Source organism: Mastigoproctus giganteus, chromosome 2, assembly GCF_048544385.1.
Source record: "Mastigoproctus giganteus isolate SK-2022 chromosome 2, ASM4854438v1, whole genome shotgun sequence".
Lineage (NCBI taxonomy): Eukaryota > Metazoa > Arthropoda > Arachnida > Uropygi > Thelyphonidae > Mastigoproctus > Mastigoproctus giganteus.
The window spans coordinates 231,221,292-231,237,027 of NC_143576.1; the positions used below are offsets into that span (position 1 = coordinate 231,221,292).

The window sequence follows — 15,736 nt, forward strand, 5'->3', positions numbered from 1 at the left end:
ACCATCGACATCAAGTGGACCAATGTGATTCAGCCCCTTCCTTCTGTGGACACAACTGCTGTTTTTCGTATTGTGTGAAATATGTCTAATTTCGATTTCCTTTGGAACGAGTTTGTTTTCATCTTACCCAATTAGCACACGTTAATCGGCCTCGGGGAGAATTTCATGGTTTTTCTTCAGGAAACTTTGAGTTTTGATTATGTAAAAAAACAGTGTGTGTGTGTGTGTGGTGGGAGGGGGTAGCAGTTGTTGTTTTATGGCATTTTAGGCGCATCGACTACTAAGGCTATATTGCGCCGTTTATAATATGTCTGTAAAATGCGTGTGTTCTGTGGTGGATCTGTGCGCGGGACAAAAACATAGTTTTCGGGAGAAAAAGCCACCTTACCATCGCCTGAAACCAACTAACTCAGCCACATTGTGAAATACAGTCATAAAAATTCTTCACGACATCGAATATGGTTCCTTGTGTTTTATTTTAGACAAACGACATACCAATGTTTATTATTTTTGTATCAAATACTGTGATCGGAGTTGCTGCTTCTTTAATTTCTAAATGTTCCTAAAGCTAATTACATAGTTTGTTTTCCTGAAAATTAAAATTATATACTGCAAGCATGGTATTAGTAAAGAAAGAATCAATGAATCCATGTGAGGAGAACAGAGCGTAACGGAATATCCATACTCCAAGAGGAATGGTGCGACATCTCTTGGCAGCCAATGAAAGTATGTACAATATATTGCTTGATGAATTTTTATGTGTTGATGATAAGTACTCTGCCCGAAGGCAGGTCCATATAAAAACCCCGGGGATTTTATATGGGTTAATGCAGTGGTCTCCCATTGCCATCCACGCTTTTTTCTACTTAGCCGGTATAGTGACACAGAGGTCAATATTACACATACTTATACAGAGGGTGTTTCGAAAATTTTCCTCATATCGCTTTTTGGGTTTAAGATAGATCATCTTTCCCAACTGTCTTTTTTGTCTTTTTTCATTTGTCTCATCTGTTTCAATATTGCACGGGACAAATGTAGGAGCATATTCTGCAACTAAAAATGAGAGAAAAGTTCCGAGATAAACGTATTTTTATTTCCGAGATATTGAACATTAATCACTACAAAACATAAATAAAGTGAACCTCTACAAGGAAAACATCTGAATCGTGTGTTAAAAGTAACACTTTTTTGTTCAATACAGCATTCAGCGTGATGAACCCACGATTCCCAGACATGTCTTATCGTTTCAGAACTGTTCTTAATGGCTTCAGCAACATCCAAAAAGCGATTCTTCCGACGTAGTAATACGCGTAGAATTATCTATGTATTTCATGCATCCAAAAAAATTGTAATCTAAAAGTATAAGATTGGATAATCATGGTGGTCATTGTACCAGATATTCTTTTGACCAATCCATCGGTTATTATCCACCCGCATTTGAAAAGTCAGGAACATCAAAATGTGGTCTGGTGTACCGTCGTGAATAAACCACATCCCCTGACGATTTTAAAGTGTATGTCTTCCAATTTTTTGTTTTTTAAGTGCATCATCGACTTAGGAGAGACACGTTGCGCCGTATATATTATATCTGTAAATTACGTATGGTCTGTGGTCTCAAACAGACTAACTCTGTCTGAGGTGGGGAGGACTGCGATTCTACCAACTGTGCTTCCCACGAGGGCATGGCTTACAAATAGTTCTCACAAATTGTTCTATTGGCAGGTATAGATATAGGTGTCCATTGACAGGTATAGGTATCCATTTCCAACTGTTGACAGAAGTTCACCAGAATTAAAGTTTTATTCGGTATATATTTTGATAATTTTAGTAATTTTAGTTTAATTTTTACGGGGATATTTTTGGAGGTAATTCACTAGTTTTAATATTTAAATCTTTAATTTTACTTAAATTATAGTTTCAAATGGAAAATATACACATAGCATGTCACAGGATGTCATGATTTCATGAGGTTTTCGTTACACTTTCACTATGCGATTGGTGCAAAGAAGCTTAAATCTCGTCAGAACACATGATCTTTTTTTCCCACTGTTCCACAGTCCAATCTTGGTGCTGGCAACACCACTACAATCGCTTTTTTTTTTTTTTTTTTTTACAGGAAGAAGTCGTTTTTGTATAAGCACACGACTACCAAATCCAGATTCTTCAACTCTCAGTCCTCGTGGGTAGGTAGTACAGGTCGTAGAATCGCCGTCCTCCCCACGCCGGGTGGAAAAGACCTGAGTTCGACTCCTGTCGATGACGGGAGAAATTTTTATGGGCGTTTTTCGCAACGTGGTTGAGTTCGTCAGTCTCAGGCGAGGGTAGCATGGTTTTTTTGTCCCGAAAACTCAGGTTTTTCGTCCAGTAAACAGAAAAGAAAATCGACCACAGAACACACGCAATTTACAGATAGTATACATGGAGCAATATGGCCCTAGTGACGGATGCTAAAACCCTAAAACAACAACAACTTCAACTCCCTTTGCATAGTTCGGGTGGAAATGGATCTTTCTTTGTTTAATTTTTTAGTCATTTGCTACACACTGTGCAATCTATTCTGACCGACAATTCACTTTAAGTAACAGGCCCATGGCACTCAAACACGTGATTCACCAGGCACATAGTCGGCATTTCCCACTTTCGCACCGGAAACAGAAGTGGCTCGGGAGCGTGCCATACGAAATCGATCATCACGTCTGAGGACAACCGCCTCAAACAGGGAGTGTAAACGCATACCCTATCCCTGTTAATAGTATTATGACTAGATGCACCGATTTGTAAGCTCTCGAGCCACTTGCGTTCCCAGAACCCATGGGGACGGTCAGTTATGACCGCGTCCTCAGGGGAGATCCGATGTTGCTTCTCCCAGAAATGCTCTGCTGTGGCAGAGCATTTCTGGGAGAAGCAACATCGGATCTCCCTTTTTTTTTTCTGTTTAATTATCTATTGACGCCAATTGTAAAAATTTCTAATTTTTAAAGCTAATTTTTTTCTGAAATTTTCTTAGCTCTGCTTTAACAGAATCAGCAAATACTCTTCCTTTTGTTCAAGTGTATCCCATCCTTCTCTTAACGAGTGATGACCATACCAAGATAAAAAATTTTCCTACTTTTCTTTCTGCATAGTCTGTCCAAGCTAGAATAGATTAAAAAGATTCGGGATACACACTCCTTTCTATCATGCTTGAATAAAATTCCAATCTCTCATGTCAAATCCTAGCTCTTGGCTTTTTCTCAACATCACTACAGAATTTCGATATAAAATCTCAAATTACCCATGCATAACTCGTTAGTACCTATGTGTATCACAATATCAACTTTTAGTGTTCTTAAAAAATAAATTGTTCTATGATATGATTAATATCATGATACAGTATATGATATCGTAACAGACATAATTTTGAGGCTTGTCACATTCGTCCTGAACAGGGAAGAACTAACTACCTGGGAATCTAAAACGCTGATGGAACTGGACTTAGGTTTCATTTACGAGTCAAGGGGAGAGAATTTTTGTGACATTCAGTTTCCACAATAACCATATCCTATGTTTTCACCTTGACGTTGGTAAGACTATTAGTAACTGTAGGTGTATCACCAATGTGTAAGGAGTGAAACACTGCTCCTGGTTAACTGGAGGAGGAGGAGGAGGATTCACAACTGTGGTTCACTCAGTTGTGAATCCTCCTCCTCTTATGTTGGTTCACAACTGAGGTTCACTCAGTGGTGAACCAACATAAGCAAGAGCAGAGGTGTGGCGTTCACATCACACTGGTAGAATTCCACCACTGTCTGTCACCGGGCAGTACTAGGTTGTAGATGATCTTTAACGTCAATGGCAACACCACTGCCTCCATTATTGGAGGCTTGAAGTGGTGATACTTACATCTAATACTTCTGCATATGTTCTGTGTCGATTTGACGTTTGTGGGACGAAAAACTCGATTTTCTGGGAGAACAAACCATGCTACCTCTCCTGAGAACGACTAACTCAGCAAAATTGTGTAAAAGACCAATAAAAATTCCTCATGTTGTCAACTGGATTCGAACTCAGGTCTTTTTCACCCGGTGTGGGGAGGACAGCGATTCTACAAACTGTGCTACCCACCAGGGCGTATTTTTAACACTTGAGTCACCTATAATTACAAATGTATTTTGGGACCAGCGCCTTTTTCTCTAGGTGTTTTCTCCCTTCAGCCAGATGGAGTAGAGAAAGCTGTGTTGGACAGCTGATTGCCTGATCTGATTAGACCCCGGTGGTGTTGTTATCATGCCAACTCAGTTGTGAAGTTAATTCCACAATATGAGAGATGCCATAAGGTGTACGAAATAATACTAAAATGAAATCTAAACGCTCAAGGCATAATATATTATGAGTTTAAAATATACTATAAAATATCGGTGTAAATACACCATAGCGAAATCATAATTAAAAACTACATAAGTCGTGTAAAGGCATCGATTTAATTGTATCTCACATTGTGACTTTACTGTGGTTACTTATTCGAGGTAGTGCAATACATGGTGACTCGTTGGGAAGGTAGTCACAATATCAGATGCAATTAAATCGATGCCGTATATATTACAATGTAATTTTTCATTATGCGTTCACTATGATTCTTTATGAATACACTATAAAATATCGGTGTAAATACACCGATATTTTAGAGTATATTTTAAGCTCAATATATTAATGCCTTGAGCATTTAGATTTTATTTTCGTATTATTTGTAAAATAATTTACATAGACATTTATTCGATGTTGGGGACTTTCAATTCGTCGCTAACGATGTCCTGCGTCTTTGGTGACGAATTTAAATAGGAGAGGTGATAGCTCTAATGCAATGTGGATCGTCTTTCATTAAGTTTTGGGAATGACATGCATGAGGAGCTGAGTTTGGGCATATTTTATGGATTTGATTTTTAGAAAAAGTTCCAAGAAATCTTAGGCCACGAGGTGGAGGTATATCGTGAAATGCATTTTTTTTTCCTCTAGTCGGTTCTCCTCATAAAAAGATTGCGCACTCTCCACTGACTGATGTGAAAAAAAAAACTATAAATTCTGTTCGAAACGGAATTCGAGTTGGAGTTTGTTCACACGGAGGTGGGGGATGAAACGTAGCCTATTATAGCTGTTATGCTAGGGTTTGTGATTTTCGATTTGATTATCAGTCAGAACCGTCTGCAGATTTCAAGGATGGTGTTACCATTATTTTTTTAGTTTCTACGGTATCATTCCTTAGATTTGAATTTTAATTTCTTATTGAACTAGCAGGGACATTTATTATCCAGATCTTGAGCTTGAGGTACAAAATCCTCCGTCTGGTCAGGGTTAGACTCTCATGGATGACTACAGGAATTCTTAAAGGTCTGAACTCGATCCTTAAGGTAGCTTTTGTGCCAAAAATTCCCCAACCAAGCAGTACAAAAATACATAGTTACAAACAGGACTCGTAATGAATCGGAGCACCCACCTTACCGGTGGGTGCTCCGATTCATTACCGGTAAGGCGTTTCTGAGCACCACCTTACCGGTGGGTGCTCAGAAACGCCTTACCGGTTTGTTACATCATTTTATCATGAACATAACAGTTCGTTTACAAACAACTTAATGAAAATAATGTGTTTTATTAATCAGCATTCCGTTTAGGAAAGATTTTCATTTCAATCCGTGATTACAACTCTGATTGTTTTAATTAGACAGTCGGATTTCCCTGGTCCTTGCCAGTTCTGAGTTAACTGTTAGTTGCCGCCCGAAACAGCCAACTCAGAACTCAGAAATTGTGATATTTTAGATTTTTTTCCAATATTTTGCCAAACGAAAGGTAAACTTGAAAAGTTCTCTCTTTCTTAATATTGAATTTGGTTGTTAAAACGTTTTCCTTATCTGCTCATTTTACCTCTTTTTAAAAATATTTTCCTGCGTCAAAGATTGTGTTTAGACTGATCATTTCCAAGAGGAATCGATGCGATTAAGAAATGTCACATTAATTCCTGAAACTTTTTATTATAAGTTTCAGGAATTAATGTATTGCAAGGCACGTAGGTCCATTAACCTTTTGTATTTACCTGTCGGCACATCTGGGGTAGAGGAAAGACCTGGTCTTTCCCTACCCTATTTTAAATAATACTCTGTGTAACGAATTTTTAAAAGGGTTCTCTTTATCTACATTTCTTGATGTTTCTTTTATGAATTTGGATAGGCTAATTCCAAATATGATCTTATCTTTTGCATAGTGTCAATGGTTTGCCCATATAACGAAAGAGAAATAAATATTCAATAATGTTATGTCATATTTATTACCAAGATTGACTTCTGTACAGAATAGAGTATTAATTTTGTAAATTTATGTTGTAAATAAATTCCCTGTCCATGGAATGTGAAGTATATAGCTTTATATAAGCAAATTTATATATTCATCCGCAGTTCTCCCTTTCTGATGGATATTTTTAAAATGATCCGAGAGGGTTTCGATTTGGTTTAAATCCGAGGACTGTGGAGACTAAGGAAACTGCCGCATACATTCGGAGTACTCTTAAACTGCCCTGTCAAATCCATGCCATCTACACAGCATCATCCAGGAACATCTGATTGCTGTCTGGGTAAAATTTCAACAATGCAAAGGAGAAAGCTGATCATTAACAACACTTTGGACACCGGAGGGTTGACAAAATCCTAAAGGATAATGAGATGATCAGTTCTGTCACGAAAATATTGGTCCATCAAAGCCGAAGACCTGAACAGAGGATACATGTATGCTCGGTCCATTCACCATTGGGCCTTCTCCATACCTGCATGGATCTATCGTTTGTAAATAGTAAGAACCTAAATTTTTCGGACGTGTTATAACTCGACTGTAAATGTATATCTGTCCCATTGAGATGGAGTTTGAGGAACGGCTTGCAGATTGTAATACAGCTACTTAGACCAGTCTATCTTAGTCCCTGCGCTCGGCTGTTCCTGTCTATCATTGAATGTCCAGGGATTTTATGCAGCATTACTTTTTATGCTTTCCTACATCACCGGTCAAAAAATCGTCGGCCTCAATCGTTCAGTACCTTCTTCCAATCGTATTTGTTTAGTTGATAGCCACTAGTTATAGATCCTTAACGCAGTCTGTATTGGTACATTGGTATCTCCGCTGTTACCTTCAGGGACTCTCCCATTGCATAGGCGTAAACATCATGGGTTTCCTAAACTTTGATAGCGCCTGCTGCTTCCATATGAAAGCATTAATAATGAGAATGTGCAAATCTATTTTTAGGTAAACTCATTTTCGTGCATTGCTAAGTGACGGTATCATATTATACGAAAGAAGTCAGCGTGCTTTATTTTATTGAGATTCGATAGGAAGCACTTGCTGAATGTCCGATTTTCAAATATTTTGGCAGGGCTGTGTGCGATTCTATATGTGCTGCAATAATATAACCATGAAATTTATTTTCAAAAATCAATCAAGCTTATGCGACAGCTAATCAACCTAACAACATACACGCTGCGTCTGAAAACAATGAGACAAAAATTCTAAAAAAAAGCCAATGTTCAAAAAAAGGATTTATTACGAAAATCACCCAAAATAGTTCCCCATGGGACTTTAAACTTGTTACACCTCTCTTTTAATCGATCAAAGAATTCTTAAAATTCTTCCAAAGTTATATCCTTGAAATGGTCTGAAAAAAACCAATGTCATATTAGAGTTACACTGAGAACAACTATTATGTTCATAAATTGCTCTCTGATCGGTTTGCTGAACGATAAACCCAGGTTTTCGGTAAGAAAATATTACTGTTTTCGCCTGATACCGATCAACTCAACCACGGAGTGAAAAAAAGCCATAAAAGTTCTCGGCGTCATTGAGGGGATTCGAACCGGGGACTTTTCTACTTGGTTTGGGAAAGAAGGCGATTATAAACACTGTACTACCCGTAAGGATTCATTGAGATGGTCTATCACATTCCTTTGTATCCACTGGATGATAATGAAATCGTTTCCCTTTCATCTTTATTTTTAACTTTGGGGATAAAAAAAAAACTGTCATATTAGAGCCACCTAAGAACGAACTCATTTGCCCATGTGTAATATGCTCGTAAATTGTGTCTTCTCTGGTCGATTTCCATATTTTTCTGGACGAAAAACTCGAGTTTCCGAGGAGAGAAAAAAATGCTAACCACGTGTTTGAGTTGATCATTGAAACTGATCAACTCAACCACAAAGTGAAAATTTTTCTTTTTCCTCTCCTCCATCAGAAATTTGGCTCCGGCTGACTTCTTTTTCTTTCCGAAGTTAAAAATGAACATGAAAGAGAAACGATTTCATACTGCCTAAATGATCCAAAGGAATGCGACCAACCATGTTTGAGTGACTTTCATAATAGATCTCTTTTCTAAACATTTGCTTTTTTATGGAATTTTGTTTCATTGCTTTTCAGGTGCACTCTGTATATAAAAATAAAACAAGAAAATATTTAATTATCAAGATGCCATATCATGTCACACACTGACTGACGGACCAACATGCTGGGTGCTAACTTTAAAGTGCATTTCCAAATCAAGCTTTTCTGAACGACGTGAATTGAATTTATTATTTCAGTAAAAGCCTTGGGTACATATAGTCATCGTACAATGACCAGTACAATGACCAAGCACACAAACTGAACGTTGCACAGAGACAATTTGTACATGATCCCAATGGCAGGATTCATTTGCCATTAAAATAGAACCACTTCTTCAAAGGCACTTTTTAAATTACTCTTTAGTTAATATGATCTTATCTTTTTTGGTAAACAAAAAACAACAAAACATCAAGTAATAATAATTTGAAACAAAAGTGTGAAGAAAAATAAGAACAACAAGTACAAAAAATGATAATTTATTGCGATTTGTCGCAAAACAGATAACTTGGCAAAGTTCTGCAACAATAGTTTTCACTTTCATAGGAATTCTACATGGTTTGAAAGACAAGAGTGGACGGTCTTTAACGTTAACTAATAGGAGCGATAACAATCCAACAAGCTGATGTTAAATTAACAAGTAATATAGTAGAACATAGCCCGTATTTTCATCTAATCGCTCCTCATGTAACAATTCCTCTCTTACGAGTTCGTTACTCAACTATAATATACAAGTCACTTCTTGTGCATCACAAAAGATAGTCTTTGAAAATGCTCCTCAGATTGCTGTACGAAGTTCTTTTGTTTCTCTTCGTTTCTGACTGTTAAAGTTTCCCTTCTCTTCAAGGCTGATACAATACTTTGAGCAAACACTTATTAGCAGGATTCACAAGGGTACGTCATTAAGTTAAAGAGGCAGTTGAAAATAGCAATGACTGTTGCCATTTTTTGAAGAAGTAGCTCTCGATAGCTCACTGATAGCTCTCGAAAGAAACTCGATGTATCAGAAAGTTTGTTGGGTGCTAATCCACTCATTATGCACATTTAATAATTTATTATTTTTGTTGGCTAATTGTTCGAATATTTTCTTGTTTCTTGCAGAAATCATAAACTTTACTTGAAGAGGAACAAGAAATTACGTAAACACTAATTCTGAGATTGGCTCTTCAGCTCACACTAAAAACAGAGAAAGAGAGAGAGAAGAATACTTTAATATCATCCAGTCTGAATGCAATATGAGGAGCACTTCCAAAGATCAATGCAAGATTCTCCATAACAAATATCTTCCCTAGGAAAGCTTTATTACAAAGTTGAAGACGCGATTTCCTGTTACGGTAAAAGATATTAAGTTTGAATGGACTAAAATTGTCCTCATTCACATCTTCATTTTGGCACAAAACATGCCCTATGTTCCCCCATTTACCATACAAAAACACTCCCGCCTGCAGGCAATGATACAATAAAAAAAAACAATATACAACAACGTTCAGAAAAGTAGCTCACAACGATGACATATAAATAAGACTTTTCTTGCCGTTGCAATCCTGTTGTCCGATAGCACATGAAAAGTCGGACTTGCAAAGACTATGTGGGCTTTCGAGTTCAGCTCAAAGATATAATATCTTTCTTGATGTAACTTGGTCGGAGTGTCTTTAATTGTGTATGTGATATTTGTTCTCTCCTCTTATCATGACTCGTTACCGTTCGCAAATAGAGTGTGCATAAAATATACAAGCAGCAGGATTACAAAAGTTAAACATGGCTACTCTAAAGAAAGCAGTGGACACTTACAAAAAAAACTGAACACTTATTTTGATTTATATCATCTTTCTGGATTTCTTTTGATGACTTTGGCTTGGACCTCTTCTCTCTTTAAAAAATAGTTTTCATCTTTATTACCCTATAAATCTATAAATCTTTCCTTCATGTTTTGAAAATTGCGCTCTTCACTGTTTACGTTTCATTCCAAAACTCAAGAATTATTTGAGAATCACTGCCATTAATATTATCTTCCATAGTTTGTTGACAATGCACTTTTTTTAATTATATCAACTATCTTAACTCTTTCCGGTGTTTAATAACAGTGACAGTAAAATGACACATGCCTGTTTTTTTTTTTGGAGAAAATATGCATTTTCATTTGCATTAAACAATTATTTCGAACATATGCAGTTTAACGTTTGGATATCACCTTTTGCATTGGACATATTCGCTCTTCCCTGGCATTGGTGTTTCAAATGTGAATTACCACTATTTTTGTCATTATGAAGTGTCATAGTGGATTTGTTATTGGCCCTCCTCTGCACATAACACCCGTTTTCAGTCATTACCAGAAATACTTTTTTTTTCTATTTGTTTCATAAGTAAAGAAGACAATGCCAGTTTCTTGTACATGTCATAAACAAAGGAAGTATGTAGTTGTCTTGAAAAGCTGACTGCATTTCTCTTGTACTTAAGAAATTCAACAGCTTTTTTTAAAAATAAAAAAAACAGTACAACATATTTAACGCAACTGCTGTCTGGGTTATATTTCCAGTTTTCTTCCCTTTCTTTTTCCATAGTGTGCTACCTCTATAATTTCATGGGCACTGGGGATCAAATAGCAGATCTTTCTTTAAAATAAAACAGTTCAGTGATGCCAAAATCTATTGGTTGCTTATCGGTTATCCTTATTCATTTCAGTTTAATCTCCTTTCAAAATCCTATTGGTCACTTAAAAATAAGTTATTTTCTGCATCCCATCATTTTTCAAACAGTACTACTTTATGAGCCAAACACAGAACTTCAACGAGTCATGAGAGAGATTAGATTAGCCAGTTTCTTCTTGCACCTTTGAAGAAAATCAGTTCTACCGCGTTCGGAAGAACTCTTTATTCATTCTAAGCAGAAGAGGAGCTTGAGGTTGGCACGTTTGGGGATCACACTTCATCATGCCACCGTATTCACATTTGCACTGCATACAAGGTCCACTGGCTGGCTTTACCATTTGTCCAACTTGATAGAAGTTGCCGCCTATTTCACAACCTAATGGGAAAGATAAAACAAATGATATTATGAAAATAGAAATAAATATTGTTTTGTAATTAGAGGACCTTATTAAATTAATCAGTTCTTATTAAATACAAATTGAAGTAATTGCTGGTATTTAGAGAAATTATTAGAACATTGTACGAAATAAGAGGCGGGATACAAAATATCTTGCATACATTTTCAGATTTTCGGTGAATCCGCAAAGGTTTTATACTAAACTACAGGAGTGCTCTTTGGATAGATAAACAAATACAAATTATCGTGTATTTCGTATTTCTACATATTTGGAGAATCGTTTTAAATACTGGGTATATCGAAAGTAGCGTCTCCAATGCGTAATTTTTAAACTAGATATGACATTGTAACAATTTTAAATATGTATGGAACACTTATGTGAAAAATTAGATGAACCTAATCCAATTGACTGTGCGGTGATGTATTAGAAATGACCATGTGCACAAAAAAATGCAGAGAGCCACTTGTTTCTTACAGGAGATGAGATGAGATGAGGAGATGAGATGAGGAAATGAGATGAGGAGATGAGCCATCTATGAAGTAGAAGCATCGTTGATCCCTAATGAATAAAAAATTCAAACAAATTTCCGCATGAAAAGTGATGCGCGCAATCTTCTGGAACAGCAAAAATTCTCTTCGTCGACTTCGCAAAGCATGCCGCACTGCGAAATCGATGAACCAACCTTCTACTTCTTCATGATTGAATTTTCATAAACGTTTGAATTTTTAAACGTTCAGAAATAAAAAAAAAACATAAAAAGCCTGTTTGTACACAATAGGTTCTTTGTAACTGCACAGTTTCTCTTTTGTATGGTACTAACTTTTGAAAATAAAATACTGGGGATGCGAAACTATCAGGCAAGTCAGCATAAGTTAGGAAAGCTAGCATACACGCGATTTGGCTCATGCAAAATGATTTGTATGCTTTCTTTTCTTTTTTATTATCTAACGCCATTAAAAGTTTTGATAATTTTTATTTATTTCATCATTTAAGAGCTTGAAGTTATTCATATTAAAAGTTTTGTCTCTTCTGTATTATAAACATGCTCTTAAATTTTTGTTTATCCATATTTGTGAATAGACGTTATTAATATGGCCCACCTTGATAATATAACGAGTTTTTCACTAGTTGTATGCAGAGGTCTCAGTTCGAATCCACGTATAGATGAGAGGAACTCTCAAAGGCTTATTCACTTGGGATACAATAAAGCTGACGCGCTATGCATAAGTTAGCTATAATTAGCTGATCTTAGGCGAAGTTAGCATGGTTCCTCCGTGTTATTTCGGTGTTTGTTTTCGTTTATTTACTAAAGCTATGAAACATCAGTGTACAGTATTCCAAAATTCATTATAAACAATCGGATTGTCGTTTTACTGTATAAAATACAAGTTTCTGTTGGAATAAGCGATACAAAAAGACCCACTAAATAACATGACCATCCCCTTCAACTCTGAAACGTGCTGATTCAATGTAATTCAGACAATGTTTTATATTAGACAGTGTACCGAATTTAAAATTGCTGTGAATTCCCATATCCGGTAGAAAATTCCAATCAATGCTACTCTATCAGACATGAAAATCTACAAATAAAATATTAATTCTAATTTTATTTACGTATATAACAGTCTAGATTTAGGGAATGCAATATAATTATGTTAATAATATGGTAAATAACGAATGATCCTGAAATTTGTCTTAACAATAATAGTAAATAATATTTAACAGAATAAATTTACTGTAATTTTATTTATTCGTATTTCGTATTTATTCAAGGGAATGGAGTAGGCGCAAAAATGGCACTAGGATCCATGCACTTTATGGTGGCATTGCTTAACCCCCTAAGAGAGTGCAGTGCAGCAGCATACCTAAGATTTTTATTTGGGATGGCTACGGGCAGAGCGACTGATTTGACCTCGAGAAAATTATTTAATTTATTTTTGTTTTGTTATTTTCATTTTAATTGGGTATCTTTTGGAGGTGCTGAAGCTAAGTAGCCTTCTCCCCCCCTGGGTGCTTCTCTAAAGGAAATTCTGAACTTGTCTGGTTTAAGGCTTGTTTTTATATCACTTTCACTTCGTGGTATATCTAAAGAAACTTGATTGTACATTTAAAAGAGCTGAAAAACAAAATATTTTCACAGTTCCAAAAGAAATGTTACTACACATATTGATCAAAACAAAGAGGCACTTTGCAAAGGTCCTTCCGGCCAGCACAGTGACTACAACAATTGTTCTTCCACGTTGTGGAAAGAATCATCGTTTATAGTGGACCACTTGGGCGACAAGTCAGTTAGTCCAAGTCGTCTAGTGTCTGAAGATGAAGTTCGCAAGAGGTGGGATCATCGCGACTGCTTCTCGTAGTTCAGATTCAGATTGTTGATTGTACCAAACACCGGTACCAAATCATTCACTGATATCTTGGACAGAATTGCCAGAGCGCCCACACTCTCGCAGCTCTACGGAAATGGGCCGTCCATGCTCCATCCCATACAGCGGGCAATATAAAAATATGGTTTGAGGAAAACAAAATCCGTATGGCTGGCCCAGAGTTCACACCTGATCGAACACAATACGCTCTTCTTTTATAGCTGAATAGAAGCACTTATTCTACTGCACTGATAGAGAAATGAACACGAGTTCCTGCTGTCTGCTAGAAAGAGCTGGTCAAAATTGTTGCACAACACGAGAATAGATATTATCATTACAGCCAAAGGTGGATCTACACCTTATAATTTGTGCATTAAAACTCGTGTTTTTCCTAACGTGGTGAATACTTTTGGTAGGACAGTGTATAGCAAATGATATATTTTACCGGGATACCGGAACTGGTACTTGATCTCCTAATCAAGCACAGGCACAGTACGACATGTATGTAGATCGCTTGTGTTCTCGGGATGTTTTGAACATTTTATGGGCTGAAAAACCGTAATAACTCATCTGGGAAAATGCCAATCCATCCATCAGAGATCTAACTACAACTCTGACCGAAGGGGCCTTTTGAAATTCTTCAGGCTGTGACGAGTTTCGAAATCACACCACCCCAAACAAGTGGAAAGCGGCGAAATTCATTATAATGTTACGATGGACAGTTTGAATAACACCATTTTCAGAGTTATTAAATTCTCTGGAATAATATTGAAAAAATACTCTTATAATGCAATGTTTCAATTGTAATATATTCGAAGGCCCATTTTTGTAAACGCCGTCTTTCAATGAGTCCCTTAGTCAAAAGTTTTAGAAAATTAAATCGGATCTTCGCGGAGACCATTTAATATTGAAATTCCGGCCAACAATTATTGATTCAGAAGAATAACTACATTTCGATAATAATGGAGTAGCGTTCTACCCTTTTCTAGAATACGGTTTGGTCATTAACGACATTCACCAAATCCAGACAAAATGATACCTCATGACATCTTGGAATGTCTCCTTCAGTTACTGCAATACTTTGGATACCACATTATCAAAATACTGTATATATACACTGCCCTACCATTAATATCCGACACCTGCCTTTAGGCAAAAAATGGGCTTTTATTGTTTCATTTAATATTTTGTGCTGAAACCTTTTGCTTTTAAGATGGCCTTCAATCTTCGCGGCATACTCTCAGCCAGCTTTTTATAAATGTCAGGTGATATGTTCCCCCACTAGGCCTTGTTCTTTGGTCGATCTCGACGTGCTCGTACCCGACGATCCAATATATCCCAAAGATGCTCGATAGGGTTCAGATCATGACTCTGGGCTGGCCAATCCAAATTTCCACACCCATGTCCTCAATACGACCCGAGCAGTATGGCATGAAGCATTGTCTTGCTGATACAGGTGTGGGTCTTCCCCGAAGTATTGCCATAATGCTGGAAGTACATAATTGTTAAGGATGTCCTAATATTGCACAGTATTCATGATTTTGTCGATAACAACTAATGAGCCTAAGCCAAACCATGAAAGGAGCTCTATACCACGATACTGCCTCTGCCAAACTTCATTTTTAGGAGGATACAATTAGGAAGAAACTGTTTCCCATGGCATTCGCCACACCCAGGAACGGCAATCAGACTGGTAGAATGCGAACCTCGACTCATCTGTCCATAGGACTGTTTTCCACTGGTCTACAGTCCAGGATTCGTGCTCCTTACACCATGTTAATCGGCGTCTAGCATTTGTTGAAGTGATCACTTCTGTTGAACTGTTGAGGTAATTCTGTTGAACGTGTCATCTTGCATGCCCACTTTTGCAAATGTCTGTTCGAAACCCAGTGCCCATATTTATAGCAGGTTCTGTGACGTGTTGCATGCATAGAACCTG

The 15,736-nt window shown here is 36.9% G+C and overlaps 2 protein-coding genes across 2 annotated transcripts in view; both read right to left on the bottom strand.

Annotated features, from left to right (window-relative positions):
- The window catches only part of LOC150090236 (uncharacterized), a 149,574-nt gene extending 138,862 nt beyond the window's left edge, over window positions 1–10,712 (bottom strand). Inside the window, exons 1-2 of the mRNA XM_090390222.1 lie at window positions 10,634–10,712; window positions 907–1,053 (exon numbers count right to left, since the gene is read on the bottom strand). Of these exons, the coding sequence (XP_090246348.1) occupies window positions 907–1,053; window positions 10,634–10,712 (226 nt within the window). The remainder of the gene's footprint in view (window positions 1–906; window positions 1,054–10,633) is intronic.
- A 219-nt stretch (window positions 10,713–10,931) lies between these two features.
- Window positions 10,932–15,736, bottom strand: part of LOC150090237 (uncharacterized) — a 50,727-nt gene continuing 45,922 nt past the window's right edge. Inside the window, exon 13 of the mRNA XM_090390223.1 lies at window positions 10,932–11,409. Coding sequence (XP_090246349.1) covers window positions 11,234–11,409 — 176 coding nt within the window. The 3' untranslated portion in view covers window positions 10,932–11,233. The remainder of the gene's footprint in view (window positions 11,410–15,736) is intronic.